This window comes from Leuresthes tenuis, unplaced genomic scaffold (genome assembly GCF_036924035.1).
Source record: "Leuresthes tenuis unplaced genomic scaffold, fLeuTen1.0.hap1 SCAF_2, whole genome shotgun sequence".
Lineage (NCBI taxonomy): Eukaryota > Metazoa > Chordata > Actinopteri > Atheriniformes > Atherinopsidae > Leuresthes > Leuresthes tenuis.
The window spans coordinates 38,788,769-38,812,976 of NW_027325356.1; the positions used below are offsets into that span (position 1 = coordinate 38,788,769).

Sequence of the window (24,208 nt, forward strand, 5' to 3'; positions counted from 1 at the left end):
AAACTTTGTCTTCTTTCATGTTAAATTTAAAAACTAATAATTGCAGCCCGATTGAAATAGAAAGCACGAAAACCCGGCACATTCTCATATGTTGAACCAAACTATTCTTTTTCTTTTTGCTACTTATGTCATATATAAAACGATAAGTATTCATAATAATTAAGAAAAAAATTAATGTGACAACAGTGAAATGAAAAGGTCGTCGAAATGTTATCAGTGATCCAGAAAATAAAAAAGCAGTACAACATTCAACTGTGGTAATTACAAAGACAAAAGCAGATGTTTTTCCTTTGTTTATTTCAGCAGTATTAGATTTGATCAGAGTACAAAAGTGTATCTACTGTTATAAAATATTTTTACATACTCTTTGACATATTCATAATTGTCTTCAGTTAAAAAAGCACTGGACAATAAAATGACAAATTCCTCATTAATATGTTCATGATTCAGATTGCAGGAAATATTAGCACATATAACACATTTCTATCAAATTAAAGTGTAAAAGGTGTTAGACAGAGCTCTTACAAGCACATTGTGCTGTGCTTTCTACATTACCAGGATGAAAAATACTGTATATCACTATTAAAATATGTGATCCCACAACTGAAATAGAAATATTCTTTGATTTGCTCTAATGGTGTGATTACTCTGAAGACATTAACCTCTGAGAGCTCCTGAGCAACACCTTTCTTCATCTGTGATCAGCAGCAGACATGCTGCAGCATAATTCTAAAGTATGTACAGTACAATTTTGCTCATATAAAATACAAAAACGCCTCTGAAACTCAAAAACTAAAATACTAAAATACTTGTTTAATTTGGTAGTAAAGCTAAGTCCATTTTTTTGTAATTTATCATGCATCATTTATTATCTTAATAGTTATCAATTTCCCTTTCAAGTAACTATTCTAAACTTTATTTATCATTTTATATAAAACAGAAACATATACACTGTGGAACAATAAGCGTTACATTGCAGAGAAACTAGAAATAATTGCACATATTTAATTGTGAGCGGACAGTTGAATGTGCTGCTAAAGCTCCCTCAGTGACACACTTCTGTCTATGAACTGAACACTCTCTAAACCCTGAACCCTCACCTGGTGGTGCTACACCTGCTTTCCAGTTTCGTCAAACACATTTGCAGTTTACAATGATAACATAACAATTCACTGCTCAACAACTGTTTTTGAATCAGTATATTTCATTCCAGCCTAAAGTAGACTAAATAGGTCTCCCATTCATCCGGCTGACTGTATATACATTTTCTTATAAGCTGAATAAAAAGCCAATGTTAGCTCCGTGATTTGACTAAAAATGCTCTTACCATTCAAGCTTTATGTTTTGCTTTTACCATAAAAACAATGGACTTTAGGATGTATTTTTCCAGTGAAACAAATGCCAAGGGGACACTGGCAGGACTGTAACCAATTTGTCGAAATGGGCATTTTAGCAACGCTCAACCTGTTCTTACTGACTATCAGATTCCTTCTGCCTACATAAAATCATATGTGGGGACAATCAAAATTTGACAGGCCTGCTTAAGGTTTCTAATATATGATGGGCAATTACTGTGTCCAGGTGAAGTGTTGAAGAATCAGTCAATTTCAAGTCAATCTGCTCAGACTGGGATTCACCAGCTCATCCTGTTTCTTGAGCTGCTTGTGAGTTTCAGTTTCTTGACCTCCATGAGGACATGGTTAGCCTTCTTCAGCTTCTCCATTGCTTTAGCCAGCAGATCCTCAGGTAGACCTTCCCCAAAACTTTCACCCTGAGCCTGGCTCAGGAGTTCACTTGTCTTCTCCATCTCCAGTGCCACTTCAGTCTCAAGTTTCATGACATTCTCAATAGGAACTGGTGTGCTTCTATTTTCAGCTCTACTAGGCTGTTCCAGCTGAAAACAGCCTGTGGGTTCAGACAGCAGATCTCCAATAGATGCTGACCTGGGCTTGGCTGAGGGTCTGAGAGGTTTATGAGAGGGCTCTGAGCGTCGACATTGAAAGACCTTCGGTCCAGCCTGAAGCTTGGCTGCTGGCCTTAAATTAACAGAGGTCTGAATTTTGTCCTCAGTGACATCCAACACATCCAGACCAGCATGGCTTCCTCTGAGCGCAGCTGTGGAAGCTGCCAGTGTGTCTTCACTTCCAGAGCCTTCACTCTCATCGTCTGAGTGCTGGCCACTGTCAACAGATTTCTCCTCTGCCTTCTTTTTCTTCTCCCCAGACAAGCGATGGAGCAGGCTGAGACTGTCAGTGAGTGGGTCTTCAAGAGAGACAACTACTGAGGGGACTTCACTCTGGGCGGGAACCTCCTGTGCTTGAAGAGAACTGCCTGTGGTATCAGAGGCAGTAGAGTCCCATCCCTCTTTAAGATGAGTTATAGCTGAGCAGTTTTCTTTGTCCTGCGTGTCAGGCTGAACAAGTTTCTCTGGACTTTTCTTGGAAGTTAGAGGAGGACTCGGGCATTTTCTCTGTGGCTCTGTAGGTTCTTGTGGCTGACTGTCAGAGGTCTTCTTTATTCCACAGTTTACATTCTCCAGTGATTCTTCATCAGAAACCTTTCCCTCAGCATTGGGGCTCTCAGGTTTGTCGTTTCTGAAACGAGAAACATTTTCTTCAAAAATCAGCTGGTCTGTCTCATCTCTTTCATTAGCTGTTCCCGTTGTTTCCATTCCACTGTCCTCTTCCTTCTCCTTGTTTTCTTCAGTGGTTCCTTTAACCTGTTTGTCAGGCTCCACAGCAGGATGAGTCGGCTTTTTGTCCTTGGATGGAGGTGTAGGAGGGTGAGAGCTCGGTGTGGACTGAGATGCTTCTGCAAGGTTGCTGAGAGAGCTACTTGAGCTGGGTTTGTTGGGAGGGGTTGGTGGTGGGCCTGTCTTTTTCTTAGCATCAGGTTTTTGATCCTCTGTAGTTTCGTGAACAGGTGAGACACAGGGTTTGGCTCCTTTTGATGGAGGCATAGGTGCCTTCAAGACCTTGACAAACAAAAAAAATCACATGTTATAGGCCATTTTGTCCAAACATAGGGACTATGACAAATATGTCTGCACACCGTGGAACACAATATATAAACCTTTTTCTCTGGTACATCATTGTTATCAAGTTCATCCTCAGCTGCTGGACAGGGTTTAGCTTCTTTGGAAGGTGGCATGGGGGGCTTGATGACCTTCTTCTGAGGACTGGCATCTGGCTCAGTCTGAGGCTCCTCCTCAGCACTTGACACTAACTGTTTCTCTGCAGCCTCGTTGGTGTTGGGGCGAGGGGTTAGGTCTGTAGCTTCTTTGGAGGGCTCAGTGCCATCCACATTGGTAAGATTGGTCCCATTAGGCATCACTGCATCCTCGAGATCCAGATCCAAACGCAGGATGCCATCAGATGACACAACAGCAACCTAAAGATCAAAAGATATCATTAATGCAAGGCAGGTAATTAGATTAAAAGATACATTGTACATTCTCAAATATAGGCGTATACGATCAAGAAGGCCAGTTAAGGCCAGTGCAAAACTGACTGTGTTAGTTGTGTCATGCTCCCTTTGTCGTCTACATTCTGTGTTACTCTTTTTAAAAAAAGTCCAAGCATATCATATCATAATATACAGTCTGTGATAGAATGAAGAACATGAATGAAGACTGCTGTGAATAAAAGTAAATGCCTCCCACAAAAAAGGCTAAGAACCTAGTTAATAAAATATTAGGTTAAAACATAAATAACTAAAAATATACATTATTTAGAAGTGACCAACACAACAGGTAACCTGCATAAACAGCAAATAAAAATAACTGCATTTCATACCAATGCAGCGAGATAGTACCTTTCAAACGCTGAAGCAAAACAATATGCTTGAAGTCAGTTAAAAATACCAAGGTGGCATTATATCAGAAACAGATGTGATTTAGTTTAGTGTATCAAATCATCAGTACTCCTACTGAGTGGCTGACTGTTACATAGTGTGTCTCCTCTAGCCTCTTCAGCACTCACTCAAAAGATGTACAAAGTGAAAAAAGCAAACACATACTCACTTAAAATCTGCTCAGTGTCACTGTGGTGCAGGAGCCGCTCAGTCAGCAAGCATACCTGACACAAAACATGCATACCTCTTTCATGTGTATCCTGGTTGGTGGCCTTCGGTTCCGGTTCCCTTTAGGCCTTGATCGAGTAACATGCTCTAAATTACTGCTTTCATCAACTTTCACCTGCATTAAGTATGACACAATTTGAGCTTTAAAAACTAAACAAAATCAGGACGGCACTGATTAAAATCAAGAGACATTATGGGTGTGAATCAGAAAGATGTTTACCTCATCAAAGACTTTGTTCTTTGCACGATTCATGGCATCACTGAAGGCTTTAATCCAAGCCTCCTTCTCCTCTGCAGTTTGAGCTTGGAACTTCACATCATGAACCTGCAAATCACATAAAGCAGACCAGTGAATGTCTAAATAAAGTTTGGATTTGGATTTTATTTCCATCTTTACATTTATTTAGGAACTTTTTACAGCATCTCTGTAATGCATAAGTATTTGACCTGTGGCACAACAGTACAGAGTGCTGGTTAAGGAGCACACTGGTGCTGCTTCCAGAATGTCTTTTTACTGTCATTTAGCCACACAGAACCAGAGCTGAACAGGGTTACCCTGGAGAAAGCAATGAGCTGCCAAATAGCTCCTGGTCAGACCACCCTGTCTTCTTTCACAAGGAACAACAACAACAAAATATCAACAGATTCAGGCTCTCACAGTTCAACACATTAAATATCATGAGTAGTGTTTAATAACGGCATTTCAATTTGAAAGGTAATCTCTTGTAACAAGATCTTCATGTTTTAATTTTTCCTTTTCCAAAAAAAGAAAAAAAAAGGAAAGACTTTACTATTGGAGATATACAGTATATTGGCGAAAGTGTTGGGACTTCTGCCTTTACACCCACATGAATTTTAATAATCTGCTTCAATTATTCTTAATCGATAGTTTAATATGACGTTGGCCCACCCTTTGCAGCGATAACAGCTTCAACTCTTCTGGGCAAGCTTTCCACAAGGCTTATGAGTGTGTTTCTGGGAATTTTTGACCATTCTTCCAGAAGCTCATTTGTGAGGTCAGACACTGATGTTGGCCGGAAGGCCTGGTTCGCAGTCTCTGCTTTAATTCATCCCAAAGGTGTTCTATCGGGTTGAGGTCAGGACTCTGTGCAGGCCAGTCAAGTTCTTCCACACCAAACTGGCTCATCCATGTTTTTCATGGACCTTGCGCGGTGCGCAGTCATGTTGGAACAGGAAGGGGCCATCCTCAAACTGTTTCCACAAAGCTGGGAGCATGAAATTGTCCAAAATCTCTTGGTATCTGAAGCATTCAGAGTTCTTTCCACCAGACCTAAGGCTATGTTCACACTGCAGGTCCTAATGCTCAATTCCAATTTTTTGTGTGGTTGTTCACAGTGTAATCTAATTGTGACTGCCATCACACTCCAGTGTGAGCAGTCTATGTCCCTGAAGTGACTCGCATGCACAGAAGACGTTTTATCACATGGAGCATGTTGCGTTTACAGAAGAAAATATGGATGCTACACAAGTTAATGTGTGTATCACCTCCTCCAGCGCAGAATTGAGACGTCTGTCTCACTTCAATGACAGTTGGATGAAATGTGACATGACCGTTCAGACTGAGGTTGCTTTGAAAAACATCAGATATGTATTGGATTTAGGACCACATCACCACATGAAGTTTGGAGGTCTGTAGCGACTGACTCAACAGAAAGCTGACGACCTCTGAGCACTGTGCGCCTCAGCATCCGCTGACCCCACTCTGACATTTTACGTGGCCTACTCCTTCATGGCTGCGTTGTTGTTGTTCCCAGTTGCTTCCACTTTGTTATAATAACTAACAGTTGACCATGGAATATTTAGTACCCAGGAAATTTCACAAATGGACTTCTTGCACAGGTGGCATCCTGTCATGGTCCCACGCTGGAATTCACTGAGCTCCTGGGAGGGATCCATTCTTTCACAAATGTTTGTAGGATTAGTCCTCTTAGTAATTTTAATAATGTAATTATTTTTGTGTTGTCCAAAGAAAATAAACACCAGGTTGTATTATATTTAGTAAATATTTTTTGTAGACAACAAAAAGAAAATAACCAAATGTAATCCTCTGTGGAACCCCAGTGGGCACTAGTTCCTGGCATCAAATGTACCCAAATGTGAGTCACGGCCTGACACTGTTAAGAAGGTTAAGTTGTGACATATGGGTGATTGAAAATGCCATTTGTAACCTATTTCAATACCAATACTTATCTAGTGTTTAACTTAAACATTAACATTGTTGCTAAAAGTCATATGTTGTGATACTGTTGTTGAAATATAATCAGTTGCCTTTCATAATGTACGTTATGCCCAAATGCTCAGTATCACCACAGCTGTCACTGCTGACACCTTTTCGAGATAGATGTAACAGTATAATGTAAGAAAAAAAATTATATTGGACAATATTGGGATCAGAGCTTTTTCGCCAAAAACAGTTCCACATTAAAGTCAGGAATAGTGATTCAAAATGAGTTAAACTCCACAAAGCAGAGCATTTGTCAGTTTTAAATTCAGTAGCTATGAGGGACAGTCACAATCAACATTATGAGTATAGTATCTAATGTAAATTCAAGATATCAAGATAATAAACCAAGCTGGACTGTGCTTCTGATCCAGTAAAACAGATTAAAGTCTATACTTTAATTATTGCTTCATCAGATTAGTAGAAGCCTGTGAGCAGGCCATAACTACATTAAAATACTGCCTTAATTAATATTTCATGTTGAATTACATAAACACAAGTTCTGCTATCTAACAGGGTATCTCTCAGCTCACCTTATTTCCAGACTTTGGCGATCTTATCAGTATCAGTCTGTGCTTCCTCTTGAAAGGGCTCTTTAATTCATGGCATTTATCATAGTTTTCCAGGTCATGCCTCTCCAGGCAGTTTTGCAGGTCCTGAAACACAGACTACAGATAAATGGTGTCCTAATTTGTCATTTCTATTGAAGAATAGAGCTGACAACAGTTTTTTAATCATCAATTATTGACAAATCCTGAAAGAGATCAATATTAGCAACTTTTAAACATGTAGTGCGCTGTAAAAAAGGCCATCTTCTTTGGTGGTTTATTCTGAAAGTAGGCCATGCACCAATGAAACAATGTCCTTACAGTTGTTGCATGGAAGTGTTGTACTGTACCTACTTCATTTTCATACACCACAATCTCTGTCTTCTCCACGTGGATGTAGCGATCTTTGTAGCTTGCCAATACTCTGCCATGAGCCTTCTTCACCCAGCCAGCCTTACTCAGGAACCTAGGCTCTTTATATTGGGCTGGGTCTTCTTTTGTACCCTAAAATGTTAGAGAGGAAGGAAGTTAAACTCTTCACACCTCAGACTCATAGCAGGGTACAGATAGTTATTATAACTGTCACTTTGTCAAAGTTACAAATTCGGATCACACAGTATACCTGTTTTTAAGAATAATTTCTTTATTATTATTCTTTATAATTGCTTTATTCGTCCCACAGTGGGGACATTTTTATGTTACAGCAGCAGCATTATTATATTATTGCACATAGTTAAACTGTTTGCATGAAAAGAACTACGGTAAAAATGTTATGGTTAGCTCCCTGCTTTTTTTCTTCAATTGTACCCCTTAGCATGTAGAATCAAATCATCAGAAACTACAATAAATCTGTCTAAAAGTGTTTTTACACATGCAGGTACATCCATCTACACACAGTAATGACATCAATACAAAAACAGTCATTAGAGATATGTAGGCAGCCTCGTCCATCATACTTGACATGCTCTGGACAAAACACTGAAACTTCCAATGTGTACATTTTACAGCATGTCTTGCTGTGTCTCTCTCTGTGAGATCTACCCAGGCTTTACACCAGAATGTGCATGTGTGAACAGCGACTACAGAGGCATATTGGACCTAATTCATTGCAGTTTCCAAATAAATTCTGAATTTTTCAATTGTGCAAACAGCTCTAAATTGATATGAGTAAGACATTTAGTATCAGGTGGTGTCAGGTCATTTGGTGCCAACAGCTCACACAGAGAAGTTACAGGAGCCTAGATGTGCCACATCGATATGACTGTTCTTCACACTGTGTTGACCTTTGAAGTAGTTTGAGGTCTTGGAATAACTGTTAACTTGTGGAGCCAACACTGCCAGAGTCAAAACATACAACATTTAAACTGCGGTTCAGTGACAAACTTGGGAGAATTAGGTAGTAAAAGGGAAAATTACGAGTAGAACGGGTAAAGATGTATGACTGAGCTGAGACAGACTTAGAGATCACCCTGTAGGAAGGCTTTAATAACCTAAATTCATCTTGTATGTGTGACCATGAATAGCAAGTGGAGGTCGGTGAGTAGTGGTAGTTGTTGCATTCATAACATTATGCGTGAGGCAATAATATCTTCCTCTTTATAACACTTAAAACAAACCGTTTTAAAGTTTTTAAAGTTCAAAATCACAAGATCCTTTTCAATAGTATTGGGAAGTGCGACCAATCATTTCCTACCTTTTATGCAGAAGTTGCATTTACAAAATACTTCTCTCAACTACTCCCAAGAACTAAGAAGACTGAGCCTGAATAGATTTACACTGGCTCTGAGCCAGGATGAGCGACAACTGATGAAAGCCTCAACTTTATCTTACACTGAAGGGCTATTACAAAAACAGTGTTCAGTTATCTGAAACATTCCCTTTTACCTCAGACTATCACATTTTTTGACAGTATCTACTTCGTGCTTTGCTTTGCACATCAACTTCCAACATGTTTTGCTCCATGGCTATTTCTCAACAGATGTGGGGTAAGTGACAGCACTTTTAATGCAGCTGAGTGGGCTCTAAGGCACAGATCAAACAGCACCTGTCAGGTTATGTAAATAACACTTACTAGTGTTATTAATAATGAAACAGTAAAAAGGACTTAAAGGAACGGAACCATTTTATAGTTTCAAATAGCTTAAGGAAAATGCAGATGTGTGTTTTAGGGATTTGTATGTCTTGGTCATGTTTTTCACAGAACACTAAACAATACCAAACTCTCTTCACCTCAGTCAGCTAAAACCTGAGCAGATCATTAAGTGTTCTTCAATGTAATCCAACACTACACAAAATTTTGTCATTTGTTTTTTCATCACTGTTATAGAATACTGCTAAAATCTGTCATTAGACACTAAATACAAAATATGAAATTTACCATCCACTGTAAGCTTTAGTAGTGTGCCTGACAAACATTGAGAGGCTAACTATGTGACCAATGGCAAGTGTTAATTCTTGACATTCTGCACACACCTCTACTGGGACGACTTCATCGACACGCATGGCTGCAGCACAGCTCATTCATTCCGGTAAGAACGTCCATCTTACTCAAAGTCGATACTTATTGCACAAAACTAGCGGTGGAAAACTCAGTGTGAGTTAGCCGACTGTCTCAGAGCAAGAAGTAAATACACTGTGCTCCAGGGGGGCGTGTGGATGAAGTGGTCCCAGTAGAGTGCCTGTGTAGAAATCCCTCCGTTAGCTCTCCTATAGCCGCATGTAGCCACATAACAGCACCTATGAGCTAACAGTGCAAAAGTACGCGTTCGTTCATTCATTCGGCTTAAAGTATTGGTGAAATAAAGACACATAATGCTTTATTTAGATATTTAGAGGCTGTATTTTCTATGCCCTGCTCTTTCCCGTTATATGGATATACAAAGATCTTCCGAAGGATAAACATATTTCATGCCAGAAACAAGGTCTAGGTTTAAAAATACTGGCGTTCCCCTTTAAGGCCGTAACAACCATTGAGGACACTGAGGTTGTGTCCTCGGTACTTTATTTTATTTATTTATTTATTTTTTGCTAAAATTGTGGTATATAAACTCAAAATAAATTACACGTGAAACTGACTGCAGGACGATGATCTTGGACGCCCACAAAACCGTAAGGTGACTTTATACTCAAAGAACCAAGAGTAGCGCGACTGTTTAATAAAACAGTAGCTTGAGAGTTTGGGCATACGTGTTGCGCGTCATCAACAACTTCCACACACAAGTCGGACGTTGTTACCGCTACCGTTAGTGAGTCAGTCAGTCACACCAGTCACTGGAAGAGGAGCACATCAAGCTAAAAAGGTGGAGAGCAGTTTAAGTGGTAGATGACTGTGAGAAAAAAATGCATTTTCAAGGAAACATCGAATCAAATTTTAATTTTGGTTAACTCCATCAGTACCGGTCGTCAATCAATTTCTGATTGATATGTCAGCGACGTCTTCGATTGAAAATCAAACGTTTATTCAGTGTTGATTTCTCAATGTTGTATCATCTCCTCACGGAACCAACCTGTGTCAACGGGTCTAAAAACATTTGTATGAGCACACATGAAGCAGACCTACAAATAGCATTAGCATGTAGCCTAAAAACTGTAGAGGGAGACCTGCACCATCTTAAAATGGACTACAATAACTTCTGTGTACTTTTTGTCGTATGGAGCCTATTCCTGTCATATTTTGTATATGTCAACTTTGTGATGAAACAATAACACTCAGTCTGATCTGTGTTTGTCAGAGTAAGCATAATAGGCTATAAAATATGACAAAAATGAAGAATACATAGTTGAAGCATATGAATAAGAAAATATTCAAATGAATATAGTAGGTACTATAAGTTGCAGTACCAGTACTAGTTCCCTGTCAGGGAGGTGCCCCACCTCTTGAAATAAGAGAGTTGGGAAAGATGGGTTATTTCCTGGAAAGTGCCTGTGAACAATTGCCTCACACTACACTTGAGTTCATGTGATAATGCTGCTTTCAATTAAGTACTTCTTTCAAATTTCAACAGATTTGATTCAGAATGGTGACCAGTGTCAATCAAGCCAAGGTTTTTAGTGAGGGTGTCAGCATCAATAACTTCTGTTTTTACATTAAGCTTGTTCATATGCAGAGGCAAATAGCACTGTATTAGCCATTTCATGGGGATTTTAAGTAAGATATTAGAGGATGAAGTTTCTCTGAGTACTTTGTTACTTTTTTCCAGTAAAACTGTGTTACCAGTGTAACCTATTTAAGCAGACCATAACATAGCTGCTGATCTGTGAGCAAATATAGACTTACGAGGTAGGCCCTGTGTAAATCCACATACTTATTTTCCATGATGACTAAAACAAGAGGCACAGGCGTTGTTTCTACTGTTGGAACTTCCACGAGATATGTTTTTTCTGTTTTGGTTTTAGATGAGAGATCATCTAACTGTATTCCCACTTTCACTGTAACTCAGAGGTTATCTCAGCTTGGTAAAAACAAATAGAGTTGAAAAAAAACAGGGAATGCCAAACAGGGATGAGAGACATGCCAGGAAGACAACCAGGAGGCAAAAAAGAGAAAATTCTCCCTAAAAATAGTGTGAAAGAGCTACTTAGTGTTTTGCAGAAAGACAAAGTTGCCAAAAAAAAACATGCCTTTCACTGGACTGAACATAGAAAAACGCAGTGGTGCTAGGTGGAACACATCAGTACTTGCAAAAACTGGCTATTGTACTGTGAAATCAGATGGTAGGTTATGGAGCTCCAATTTTGGACCCGCACAGGAAGTCAAAAGTTGTATCTATGCAGCCCATAGATATTTCTGCAGTCTATTAGCAGTCTTGTCTGTGGTACTGTGGTGAGCACAAAACAGAGCAAATGCTGACCACAGTGCAGATAAAAAGAACTGCACGGAGAAATAGTTATGCAGATATAAAATCAAAATATATCAAGCTATGGTGTCTCATGCAAACATAAAAGAAGAAAAATTATTTTGCAAGGACGCACATTTTAGCAAACATGTGTTTTTTATGAAGTGTTAGGTCATGGTGCATCTGGCATTCATTATTTTTCCCACTGACCAGCCCAGCTTGAACTAGCTCACTCAAGCCCCCCACCCCCCAATAACCCGCTACAAGTTGAGCAGGAAGAGTACAGTGGAAGTTGACAATTTTGGTGAATCTGTTATTAGTCTTAATTGAAAAATGATCTCCTGGGCAATCAGCAATGTCAACCACTTTCACCTGACAAAAGCCACTCAAAAAAGTTTAAAAAAATTTAACTGAAAAACATGAACTCTGAGTCAGAATTTCTGATTTAAAAATGTTCCAATGATGTTTAACTTCATAGTCACAACCAACTTCCTGTTTTGTGTCCCTACTACCAGTGTTGCTACAGTCCAATGCTCTACAATAAAAATCCCAAGTTCAACACAGAGCTACAGATTAGTAAAAATCCACAGCCAAGTAGGGACTATCTCTTAAGTCACCGATACACTGGCAACCATCTGATGAAGCAACTACCAATGCAACGCAATGCAATGTCCTACATCTCTGAGTATTTTAAAGATGCTGAAAATTAAACATGAAGTACAGTGGGAGGTGCGTAACTACTGCAGGATGGCAGAAGCACTTACATTAAAGATTAAATATTTGAGATACAATGCTCAAAGTTGGTCTTATGTGTATATATATATATATAAATTATTATATATATTATTATATATATTATATTATATATATATAAAAAAAGGCCTTTTCTATTAAAAATCATACCATAGACCACAGCTTGAAGCTCTGTTATATTTGTTAGCAGGATAAAGTGACTGACTTTCCTCATAATTAGATGTATAAGTCATGAATGTAGAGTTTCCATCTACTGTAAAGTAGTTTTTTTTATGATACTGAATTTGCTTTCTTTTCTGGACTCATTTTGACCAACAGAACTCTGCAAAGGGTTCTAATGGTAGATGCTGATATGATAACAATTGTGTTTTGCACAGATCAATTACTCATGGAGGAAATCTAATTTTAGAAAGCTGTCACAACCAAGCGAGAACATTTATTCATTCTAAGACTGCACATCAACACCCACATGCTTCCTTTCATGAATAAGTCCAGCTTCGTGATCTCTACCTTCACAGAGTATGCAAACCTTGAGATAATATATATCACACTTACCATATGAGAATGACATTTTATAAGCTTTACAAAGTTATAAAAATTATTATAATTAAAGGCCTTGGTCAGTAACTAATCTATAAAGTCAAAGTTCCAGATCCAAAAACACATTTTTCATTTTGTCTTGTTTTTTCAGAAACAAAGAAAGATAAAAAACAAACAAAAAGAATAGATAAAGAAAAACAAGGGTTTAATAGCTGGACTGACTTCAGAATAGCATTCAAACAAGTACAATCAACTAACAGACATGAGCAGTTTAATTTCTTCACAGCCACTGCTTCAGTCTCAAATTGCATTGATATCACCTGCCTGGTGATGTCTATTCATGGTTATGTAGGTGTACAGTGTGTGCAGTGTTGCTAGATGTCCACCTCCCTCAGCGATACTATACTATATATACTATACTGCCCCCCCTCCCGCTGCACTGTCGACTTCCTCTGTACTCAGCCAGCAGCAACATCTGTACGCTGCTTTCAAATGCGCAATGTTCTCCTTGGACTGCATTTGAAGGCTTAAAACTGAAAGTCAATAAAAGATTCAAAATGTTGTCACCGCAGAGCAGAAACTCGAAATGCTTTGATAGTGAATGCTTAGCCTTAATGTAGTCACATCTGTGAAACTTGCAGGTGTGAATCCACAAATCCCACAGGAATGTTACTGAGTCTCCCAGAACTTAGGCATCACTGTATTCCACAGAGTTCACTACCCTTACTGAGCTACTTTTCAGTCACTATTTTACAGTTGAAATAGTTTACAATTTCACTACTTACAACAGAAAAGTAGTCAGTTGGCAAAAAAATTTGAAAAAAAAAAAATTATTTTGATTGGGAATTTGCTTTATCAATATACAATATATTGGGAGCACAACGAGTAGGAGAGAAGCAAACAGATGTGGAGGGCTCTGTGTTGACATCACAAATATGCTAATTAGTGTGTCACATCATCTACTTTTTAGTATGCTTTAGCTACTGTACATTCCATTGGAAACACGTGGCATTACTGAGTGTGGGTGCTCTGCTGTCACACATGCACCCACAGTGTTTGCCCCTACACCTTCCTCCCCATTGTGGCATTGCTGATTTTAAGTCTGATTTCATCATGGAGTTGTACTAGAGCTGCCTGAAACAGCAGAGAGCCTTTGGCAAAATTTAAAACTTGGCCAAAATATTTTATTGACCTTACAAACGCATCAAAATAGAAACTCATGAAGGTCTTGGATGCTCTCTTTACTCTCCATGTACATATGGCATCATTGTTGTCACTAACTTGTGTTTCCCTGTCTCAACAGGTATCCTTTGATGGTGTCATGGTGCTTGTTGTCCCCTCTTTCCTGTTCTCTCAAACCCCAGCTGGTTCTGGTTTTGATGGAGGTTTCTTCCTGTTAAAAGGGAGTTTTGTTCTTTCCACCTTTGCCTTGTGCACACTCAGGACCGGGGACTGGACTAAAGAGAAGTTTCAATGTCGTCTGTTGCTTTTTTTCTAATTGGTATTGTATGACTAGGACTAATTTGGAATTCAATTTGTTTGATTTGGATTTGATTGGCTTCTGACTGCATTACAATAAATTGTATTGTATATTTGTCTCTTTGAAGTGCCTTGAACTTACATTTCTTGTGATTTGGCAATATATGAATAAAACTGAAGTGAATAATGAAAATAAATAAAATAAAAGCCAGATGATTAAACCAACAGCATTCCATGTCAAATTTTGACATCACACTTTTTTGCTCTGTTGTGTTTGGCTGTGTATCTCCATGTAATTTGATGACATAATGTCCTATGAGAGACATTCACCTTGTCTTTTGGCACGGTAGACCAAAGCATCTTCCTGAAGAACATTTTGCTCTTCTTTCCACAAACTGAGTACTTGTTGTCCCTGCAAGAACATGCAGTCATTCACAATAATGACTTTTTTCTTTTCAAAAAGGCACTTTTCTGGTACGAAACTGGCAGCAGTGCCCTAGTATGATGACACACACATTCATTGTGTGGCAGAAGCCTTGATTGCAGAGTGATCAAGAGAGAGGGTTAATTGTTCTCTGCCTGACACATAATGCGGCAGTCTGTTTCCTCTTTGCTGAAAGGGTCAGGGACACGTCACAATATGCTCTCTTGGTCAGCAGAATGGAGATAAAGGGATGACTCACAGAGATGAGACAAATGATCATCATGCAAGGGCCACAGGGTTTTTTTGGGTGAAAAATGAAAAAGTTGGGCAGAGTGAAGCTGAGAAGGAGAGCTAGAAATTACATTAAAAATACAAAAATAGATAAGAGGGTATCAGAGGAAGGCCAGCCAATTTGTAAATGTTACACCTCAATCACTATATTAACCAACATTCAAGCTAAAACTGTCTCTAAAAAATTAAGCACTGCAGTTATTGTGTACATTTTTCTATTGTTCATAGCATATCAACAGATGATTATGGTCCTGAATGATCTGTTCAAAACTTGAATTGCACTAATAAAGGTGAGTTCAACCAGCCAATAAAAGTAAAATACACTCCAGGATAAAAAAAAAAAAATCAACATCTTCCTATTCAAAAGTGGTACATTCCTAAAAACATCCCAAATGTTGGGTTTTCATGATATCACTACGATAATCTGTTTGACCAAAGTGATGTTCTGTATGATTGAAAAGCCAAATCGCAGACACATGGCTGCTCCGCTGCAGACAGTTGATGCTGTAACCTACAATAATGTTCAAAGTTTATAATGGTGTTGGCTGTTGCATTTAATTGATCTAAGGCCAACATGGAATAAAAATAAAGTGCACAACTTTCCCACCACCATCAGCTGCACCACAATATGTACTCAAATTCAAAGTTCCATCAAAAACAAGACAATGAGCTTATGTTGTTCCTGTATGAAGATCATCTCTGGCAAATAGTTTCAAAGTCACCCACAAAACTGGAATTGCAGCTTGACTTATATCCTCCATTTGAAACACAAGTCACAGTGATAAGTGTATTACTTTGTTCATGCTACTTGCCAGCACACACTTAATATTGTTGGATACAAGTGAGAAAAAGGAAGAATTTCTATTTAAATAATGTTGTGTGTAGCTGTGAGGTTACATGGCCTACAAAGTCTTGACAGAAGTGTGTTCAGGAAAGCAGGTAGATGCTGCAGTTCGAAAAGAAGTGCATCTAAAGACGAGCTACTGACTGTTTGGCGGAAAGAAGTACTTTACATTACACTTTCAGTATTACTCTCAAAGTGGATGAAGGTCCATGGAACAAGTTCCCTGCATTCAGAAGGTAACAAACTATGTCTCTGCTTGACTTCCCTTTTCTAGTAAAGTCGCTTCCTCAAAATGTCAGGTTGTTATTGAAGTCTACAGCTCATTAGTTATCATTTTACTGTACATTTTGTATTCGCGTCATTTCTTTAATGAATTTCAGTTGAATGTGACACTTATTTTAAGCTGTATCTCTGTTCTCTCAACGTGCAGAAAGCAGCACTCCAAACAATAAATAGACTACATAAAATTACATTTCTGTTTGTTCTTGCTGGAATATCAATTGTACGAAGTCATGCTAAAACGCTCCCAGATGCATTAGCCTATCATTACGTATTCAGTAGAGGCACAATCGAAAAAATATATTGCATTTATAAAATAGAAACTTTTAGCTGTGTAGCCCAACGCCCAATGTTGAAATGCAATTTACGTGAGAGCTAAATAGAAATAGTGATAATACCGAAATAACCCAAAGACCTCTCTGACGAAGGACAGGTCTTGATTTGTGTTTGAAGAATTAAGCGTTTGCGTCCACACGCAGCGCTACGCTAAAATGGACGATTTTTAAATGGAGTTCACAGCTTTCCTTTGAGTTTCTCAGTGAATCTGACCAAGTTGATGCAACAGATTGACAGGTGGGCAGGTGCTTAGTGCCAAAAAATCTGGCTCTCGCAGACAAACTAATATCGCTATATAAAAAGATAGCTAACTTTTAGTATTACATCCAACACATGAATATCGCTTTAAATACGCACTGACACCACTTGTATGGGCCTTAACTTTGCTCTTAAGTTGGTCGCGCCCTTGCAGTGTACTATACTGCCTTGGCTTTCAACATCAAACAATCAATTGTTTGAAATCTGTCCAAACAGTAAACGTCCGCTCAAAAGTAATGCTTTACTGTCACTAAAACCCAATCAGCAGATACAATTGTATTGTGACTACTCACATCTTCCATGATAAAGGACCAGGATCCGTTATGTGGCTGTGGATTAGCGCAAACTCACACGTCGTCGCTCTTATTCTCACCAGAAATGCTTTACTTGTTCCCTGTTGATGAGCAACTGACACATTTCTAGCAGCATACGTAACTGTAGGAAATAAGGAACTGTGCAGTCTCTGACACCAAGGGTCGTTTTCCTCTTTTGCCTCAGAGAAAAAAGTTCGAAGAAAAAAGTTTGGTTTCCGGTTTGACTCCCTGTACACTCTCGAATCGACAAGTCTGTCGAGGAGGAGCAACACGACAAGCAGCTTGTGTCTATTACGCGAGGTATCCCAGCTCAAAGTCACCACATTAGAGGCATTTTTGGCCCGTGTGCGCGGCATTTGTCGGCCCGATGATAGGCTGAGCTTTGAGGATCAGAGACAGAAAACACACAGCTTCAAGCGCATCATCATCTGAAATTCAGATTTCAGGCCAGGAAACATCTCCATCACTCAAACACTAGGAGGAGAATGTTTCCAGAACACCGTTTTACTTGATCATTTTTGCGCATTGTACCATCTTTTCGCCTTTCGCGACAAATTTGACTGATACATATTAAGATTTTGTGGCCTCTAATGCAACTGCACTTCCTGGTAGGTGTGGCTGGCCTGTCAAAAAACAAGTTACTGATACTTAACAGATCAGTTATAAGCCACTGAACTACATGTATGACGTGGTTCAGTTGTTGGGCAACCAGGTCAAGGATCTGGTACTATATTATAAATCTAAACATATTCTAAGGTGTCCTGTGACACAAATAATTAGTTGTTTGATCAGCAAGTGATTGCCAACCAAACTTTTTTCAGCATGTGAAATGTGTCTGTCTGCGTGAGTGCTTGTCATCATGGCAAAATATGCTCCTTTGTGTGGTGGAAACTACCACAAAGGCAGTTTTGTTTAAAATCGCCATATCCACTGAAAATCAAGGGCCTTCATAAAGCTTCTCGAAATCCTCTTGAAAAGCTCAATACTTAGCTTTAAAACACCAAATTTGGAGTCTTGTTGAAGAGTATTTCAGAAGCAATCTTGCAGTAAATCTGAGCAAGATAAAGACAAAAAGTCTAATCTTTGTGAGGAGGTAGGGCAGACTCTGTTAGTATGACACATTCTTTTGAAAATTGTGGCTGGTTGTCACACAAACACATTTATGATGTGTTTTTTCTTACATTTCTTGATTTTATTTAAATTGTATGTACTATTCTGTTAATATTGTAGTTAATATAGTAGACACAAACACAAACTATAACCAACACATCCATTTTCTATACCGGTTTAATCTAGTTCAGGGCTGTGGGTCCATCACAGAGAAAAAACATCCATCCACATTCACACATATGGTCAATATGGAACCAAGAACCAAGAACCTTGTAAATGTAAATGTAATTGTAATCTATTTATACAGCCCTTTACAACAATCCATTTCGGTGTACCAAAGTGCTTTACAGCAGATAATAAATAAAGAAAAGAATAAGTAAAAAACAATAAAATAACGGTAAAAGCAATAAAATACAGCAAAATTTAATAAGATAAGATAAAAGTTTCACCATACTACTGGGTATTAAAAGCCATCTGAAATAAGTAGGTTTTTAGCCTAGATTTAAAGAGGCCCAGGTCAGAAATAAGACGCATCTTGGGGGGGAGCTTATTCCAGAGCCTGGGGGCAGCAACGGAAAAGGCTCGGTCACCCCAGTGCTTGTATTTTGACCTGGGCACTTCCAGCAAAAGTTGCATTTGTTGACCTCAGAGCTCTACCAGGATAACGGACAGTTAAAAGCTCAGATAAATACAATGGGGCGAGGCCGTTAAGAGCTTTAAAAACAAACATTAAAAGAACATTTGTTTGTCAAACTTCAGATGACTGTCAAAGGTCACTCCCAGATTTCTGACGGTTAAACTGAGCTTTGAAGACAAGGTGCTAAAGTCAGCCGTCACAGTATCCCCAAACACAATACATTCAGTTTTGTCATCATTTAAATGTAGAAAATTTTGGGCCAACCACTGCTTAATGTCAGCAATACAATCAAACAAAGAACATTTTGCACTGTTACTATTTGGCTTCACTGGCAGATAGATTTATAAATCGTCTGCATAACAGTAAAAAGAAAGGTTGTGCCTGGCTATAATTGACCCAAGTGGTAACATGTATAGTGAGAAGAGTATAGGGCCAAGAATAGATCCTTGTGGGACTCCACAGGAGAGAGGAGCAATGGAAGAGGACAGGTCACCAACTATAACGGAGAAGGTTCTACTGGATGAGTAAGATGTAAACCACTTCAATACAGTGCCATGGATGCCAACATAATTACTTAGACGTAATAGGAGGACTGCATGGTACACCGTGTCAAAGGCTGCTGTGAGATCAAGCAACACTAAGGCAACAGGGCACTTGGCATCCACAGAGAGAGCAATATCATTGTGCACCTTTAACAGTGCAGACTCAGGGCTGTGATGAGACCTACATCCAGATTGGAACTTCTCAAGAACAGAGTTATCCTCAAGAAAGGACTGTATTTGTATAAAAACAACTTTTTCTAAAACCTTAGAAAGAAAGGGCAGATTGGAAACAGGTCTAAAATTTGATAACATTGAGGGGTCAAGATTAGGCGTTTTAACAGGAGCCTGACCACAGCATGTTTAAAGGCAGCTGGGACAGTTCCTAATCTAAGGCAGGAGTTAATAAAAAACAGGATATCCTATAGGCAATTTGTAGGTTTCAGAGATTTCACTACATCACAGAGACAAGAGAGGGAAACCAGCAGAATGAGTTGGGACAACAGGCAGATCCTTATTTGTACTCAAAATAACATTAGTGTCTTTTCTGACAGAATCATCTTTGTCAACAAAATAAAGAAGAAAATTCTCACAAGTGGCTATCGATACATCAGTCACAACAGAAGTACATGGGTTAACAACAGCATTAATTGTATCGAATAACACCTTAGGACAATGACTGGTGCTAGAAATAATATTAGAGAGGTACTGAGATTTTGCTTCACGTACGGCTCTCTGATAATCAGTGAGACAGTCCCTTAACATTTCCACAGACACATGCAGTTTGTCCTTCTTCAATCTGCATTCCACCTGCCTGCAACGTTGCCTGACGGTGTCGTTCAACCAGGGGTCTGTTCTTGGCTTGACAGATTTTTGCCTAAAAGGGGCAATAGAGTCCAGAATCGCAGTACAGGTGGAGTGAAAGAAGGAGAGAAAATGATCAGGACAGATAGGGGAAGCCAAGCCATTCAAGGGAAAGAAGTGTGAGTCATTGAAAGCATCAGTAAATTAATCGGCTCTGGAGGGAGTGATGATACGCTGCTGATGGGATGGAGCAAGAGGTTTGTTCACTGGTTGGGGGGCTATCCATTCAAAAACAATAGGGAGATGATCTGAGATTGCAGTCTCAGAAATGTATTTAAGAGAAACTGAAAGCCCAGAAGAAATAACAAGGTCCAATGTGTGCCCCAGATGGTGTGTTGGTTTATCCACGGATTTAATCAAATTAAAAGTTGCCAACAGGCTTTTGAAGTCTGTGGCGAATTGGTCTTGTAGCTGTGAGGTGATAGTGTGAACCACCACACCACAATGAAGTCAATGCTAACTACAGCAAGTGTTCAAGAAGTCCTGTGACTGTTTGTGTGATAACTCTGTGACATGCCCAAATCATCACTACTACATAGCTGTATTTTTTTCAGTTGCCAAATATCTTCAGAATCAGTTTTATTACCAAATAGGTTTTCACATACAAGGAATTTGTTTTGGTGACATGGTGATTACTTTCATTTCAGGTATTTGCACTATGTTGGTGATGGTGGCGTATCTCTGATAAGGTCTGTCACATCCCCGCATGGTTGAATCTCTAGTGTTTCAATAGCTCACTATCATTCATTGCGTTACCACATAGTTTTTTCCCTCTTTCAACCATTTTCCTCTCTGTTTAAGAAACCTCAAAGTTTTGTCCTCCTCCCTACTAGTAACAGTGTTTCACCTTAAGAGCTCTTTAAACCGTTAAAGGGTTGCCATGTGACCAACTTTCATCTTAACTGGAATCTATTTTAATTCCCGGAAGGAACACCTATAATTATAAGAATTTTTGTGGAATTTCTACACAGGGAGTGACCTGTCCAGGGTATACCCCACCTTTTGTTCAATGGCAGCTGGGTTAGGTTCTGGCCACACTCCAACCTTTGACCATTGGATGAAGAATTTATAGAAAATGGATTGTTTGTTTATTTGTTTTTGTTTAAAGCTATATACCACATCCAAATTGTGCTGTATGGCAGTTGCATTTGTCTGGTGGTTTTTCCCTTTGGAAGGATTGATCTGTGCATCTCAGAAAGATTGTGCAACTTAGAAAGCTGTGCTGTCCAGACCTCAATTACATGTGCACATCTCAGAGAAAAATGTCCCCTTTGAGGGAAAGCATGTCAGTCGTTAAATTTCGGTAGGTTTTCAGTGTGCTCAGTAAGGCAGGTTCTGGATATTGTGAATGAAATACCATTTGCCTTCAGAGATAAAGTAACTGTAATTTGGAAAGGATTATGCCAAGGTTTTGGCCTTTCTGATAATAAATTTGATCCTGATAAATTATAAAACTAAATGTATTTCTGTTTCATGACAGTGACTTTTCATCCATCCATTTTCCACCTAATCCAACTCAAGGTCATGGGGCCACTGGAGTCTAGCCCATCTCTCATTGGGCAAAAAGCAGGGTACACCCTGATGAGGTCGCCAGTCCATCACAGGGCCACACAGAGACACACATCCATCCACGCTCACACTCAGTCCTAGGGTCAGTTTAGAGACACCAATTAACCTGACATGTATGGTTTTGGGTGGTGGGAGGAAGTCAGAGTACCTGGAGAGAACCTACACATACACGGGGAGATCATGCAAACTCCCCACCCAGTATTCGAATCAGGAACCTCCGTACTGTAAGACGACAGCACTATGCAGCACCATGCAGTCCATGACTTTTCATATACATAGCCAAATAACTGGTGTGAAAATGTTATTTTAATGCTGTCCTCCTACACAAAACAAGGTTATATGGTGTATGTTCATGTAGGTAGATATGGCGAAAAATTATGTTTATAGAATATGCAATCTTCAATAGTTGTGAGAGCAACTGCATTTAAAGGGTAGAAAACTGTGTTCATGACAGTATGTTTTAAAAGGACTATTTTTTTGCCCTAACCATTCTTTTGTAATTATAAATGATAACTACAACTATAACCAATTGCTTTTGTTATCTAATGCAAAGAAGAGAGTGACCACATTTTGTCATAACATTCTATGTTTACACGTAACCCAAACAACAAGCAAAATAGCGTCCATTAGGAATGGTAAATGGACTGTACTTACATAAGGCTTTTTCTAATCTATTTGACCCCTCAAAGTGTTTTTACAGTACAAGCTACATTCACCCATTCCCACAAACCCATACAGCACATCTTAGTCAATACAAAGTTAGTCAATACTGATGGAGAATATGTGGGGTTCAACTTCAACATGTAGTCCATGGAAGCCACGAGTCAAACTACCGCCCTTTCCGATTGGCAGAGAACTGCTCTTCCTCCTGAGCTATAGCCACCTATAGGATGGTGGTTGCATTGTAAAAAGAATGTATTTTAGACGTTATCATGATTATTATACTGATTTTCTAAACCTAACCATGTCATTTTATTGTCTAAACCCATGCAGAATGTCAGAATAGTACATAATAATGTTCACCCAAGTTCCTACCTCACATCTTGTACTATAGATAAAGATGTGAGCTGTTCTTCATCAATAAAGAGCAGCTTGAAGACCAAGTTACATTATAAAATGCTGTTGAGGAGAAAAGGGAAGTGAAACAGCTCATAATGCCTTAATTGAATGGTTAAAACTGTTAAGCATTATACTTTAAAGTTAACATTTCTGGGATAATTAATTCTCTGATTCTTTAAACCCTGTGACACTCGACAACAATGAGTTCTCCTGACAGGGAAATGTTAATAACTTTCACCAATGAGCTTCTGTTACATTATTTTATGATTTGGAAACCATTGCAAACAACATGATGACATGAGTACATCTCATGAAATTTTCTCATGGAAAGAAAGAAAGAAAGAAAGAAAGAAAGAAAGAAAGAAAGAAAGAAAGAAAGAAAGAAAGAAAGAAAGAAAGAAAGAAAGAAAGAAAGAAAGAAAGAAAGAAAGAAAGAAAGATTTTTGAAACAACCTTTATTCCAAAATCTTTCTATTTACAGTATTTATTATTCACAAACTCAAAACCAAGCTAAAAAAAAACTAAAACAAAACCACGAAAAAAAATGAAAAAGACCAGACAAAAAAATTTTTTAAAGTTCAGGATCAGAGATTGTTCTCTGACAGAGCACAGGACATCCTTCACTCCCCATATTTTTACAAAGTACTTTGTTTTACCAGTCATTTTATAAAAACTGAAATCGATTTTTATCCGAGCTGCCATCAGTGCAGTCACCATAGCCACCACGTCTTCTGACCCCTGACCTCTGACCCTGTTCTTTCTGGTCATCCAAATGGCCAACTTTGCTGTCCCTGAAACAAAATTTAGCAATTGGTGTACAGCCTTCTGTTTAGCACAATACCGTGCCAAAAATAAAAAGACTAAAAGAAAATACCTGACCAAACCCCTCAAACCACCTTTGAAGGTGTCTGAAAAGAGCCTCCAGTCTGGGACACTGGACAAAAAGATGGCCAACTGTCTCGGACTGGGAGCAGAAAGGACAGGCGTCCCCCGTGTTTGGATCAAGGTGCACTAGATACCTGTTCGTAGCTATGGCCCCGTGTACAATCCTCCACTGGAGGTCTCCTGTCCGTTTGTTGCCAGGAGGTTTGTACAGGGACCTCCAACAGCCCTTCGGGGAAGCTCCCACGCCAAAAACCTCAGTCCACCTCGACACCTTCACCCCTGCCAGCGAGCGTAAGTTTAAGACCTTGACGCAGAGGAAGTA

At 39.0% G+C, this 24,208-nt stretch overlaps 2 protein-coding genes and 1 pseudogene across 2 annotated transcripts in view; 2 read left to right on the top strand and 1 right to left on the bottom strand.

Annotated features, from left to right (window-relative positions):
* tdp1 (tyrosyl-DNA phosphodiesterase 1) overlaps window positions 1-24,208 on the top strand; it is a 330,936-nt gene that overhangs the window by 283,806 nt on the left and 22,922 nt on the right. The gene's annotated exons all lie outside the window — the stretch shown is intronic.
* LOC140302299 (uncharacterized) overlaps window positions 1-24,208 on the top strand; it is a 334,032-nt pseudogene that overhangs the window by 97,636 nt on the left and 212,188 nt on the right.
* Window positions 284-17,762, bottom strand: plekho2 (pleckstrin homology domain containing, family O member 2). Its single transcript, XM_072381028.1, has 7 exons — window positions 17,203-17,762; window positions 7,225-7,374; window positions 6,856-6,978; window positions 4,301-4,405; window positions 4,097-4,195; window positions 3,073-3,390; window positions 284-2,974 (listed from the first exon to the last, which is right to left on the bottom strand). Exons 1-7 carry the CDS (start codon window positions 17,209-17,211, stop codon window positions 1,634-1,636), a joined length of 2,145 nt encoding a protein of 714 aa, XP_072237129.1. The 5' UTR covers window positions 17,212-17,762; the 3' UTR covers window positions 284-1,633.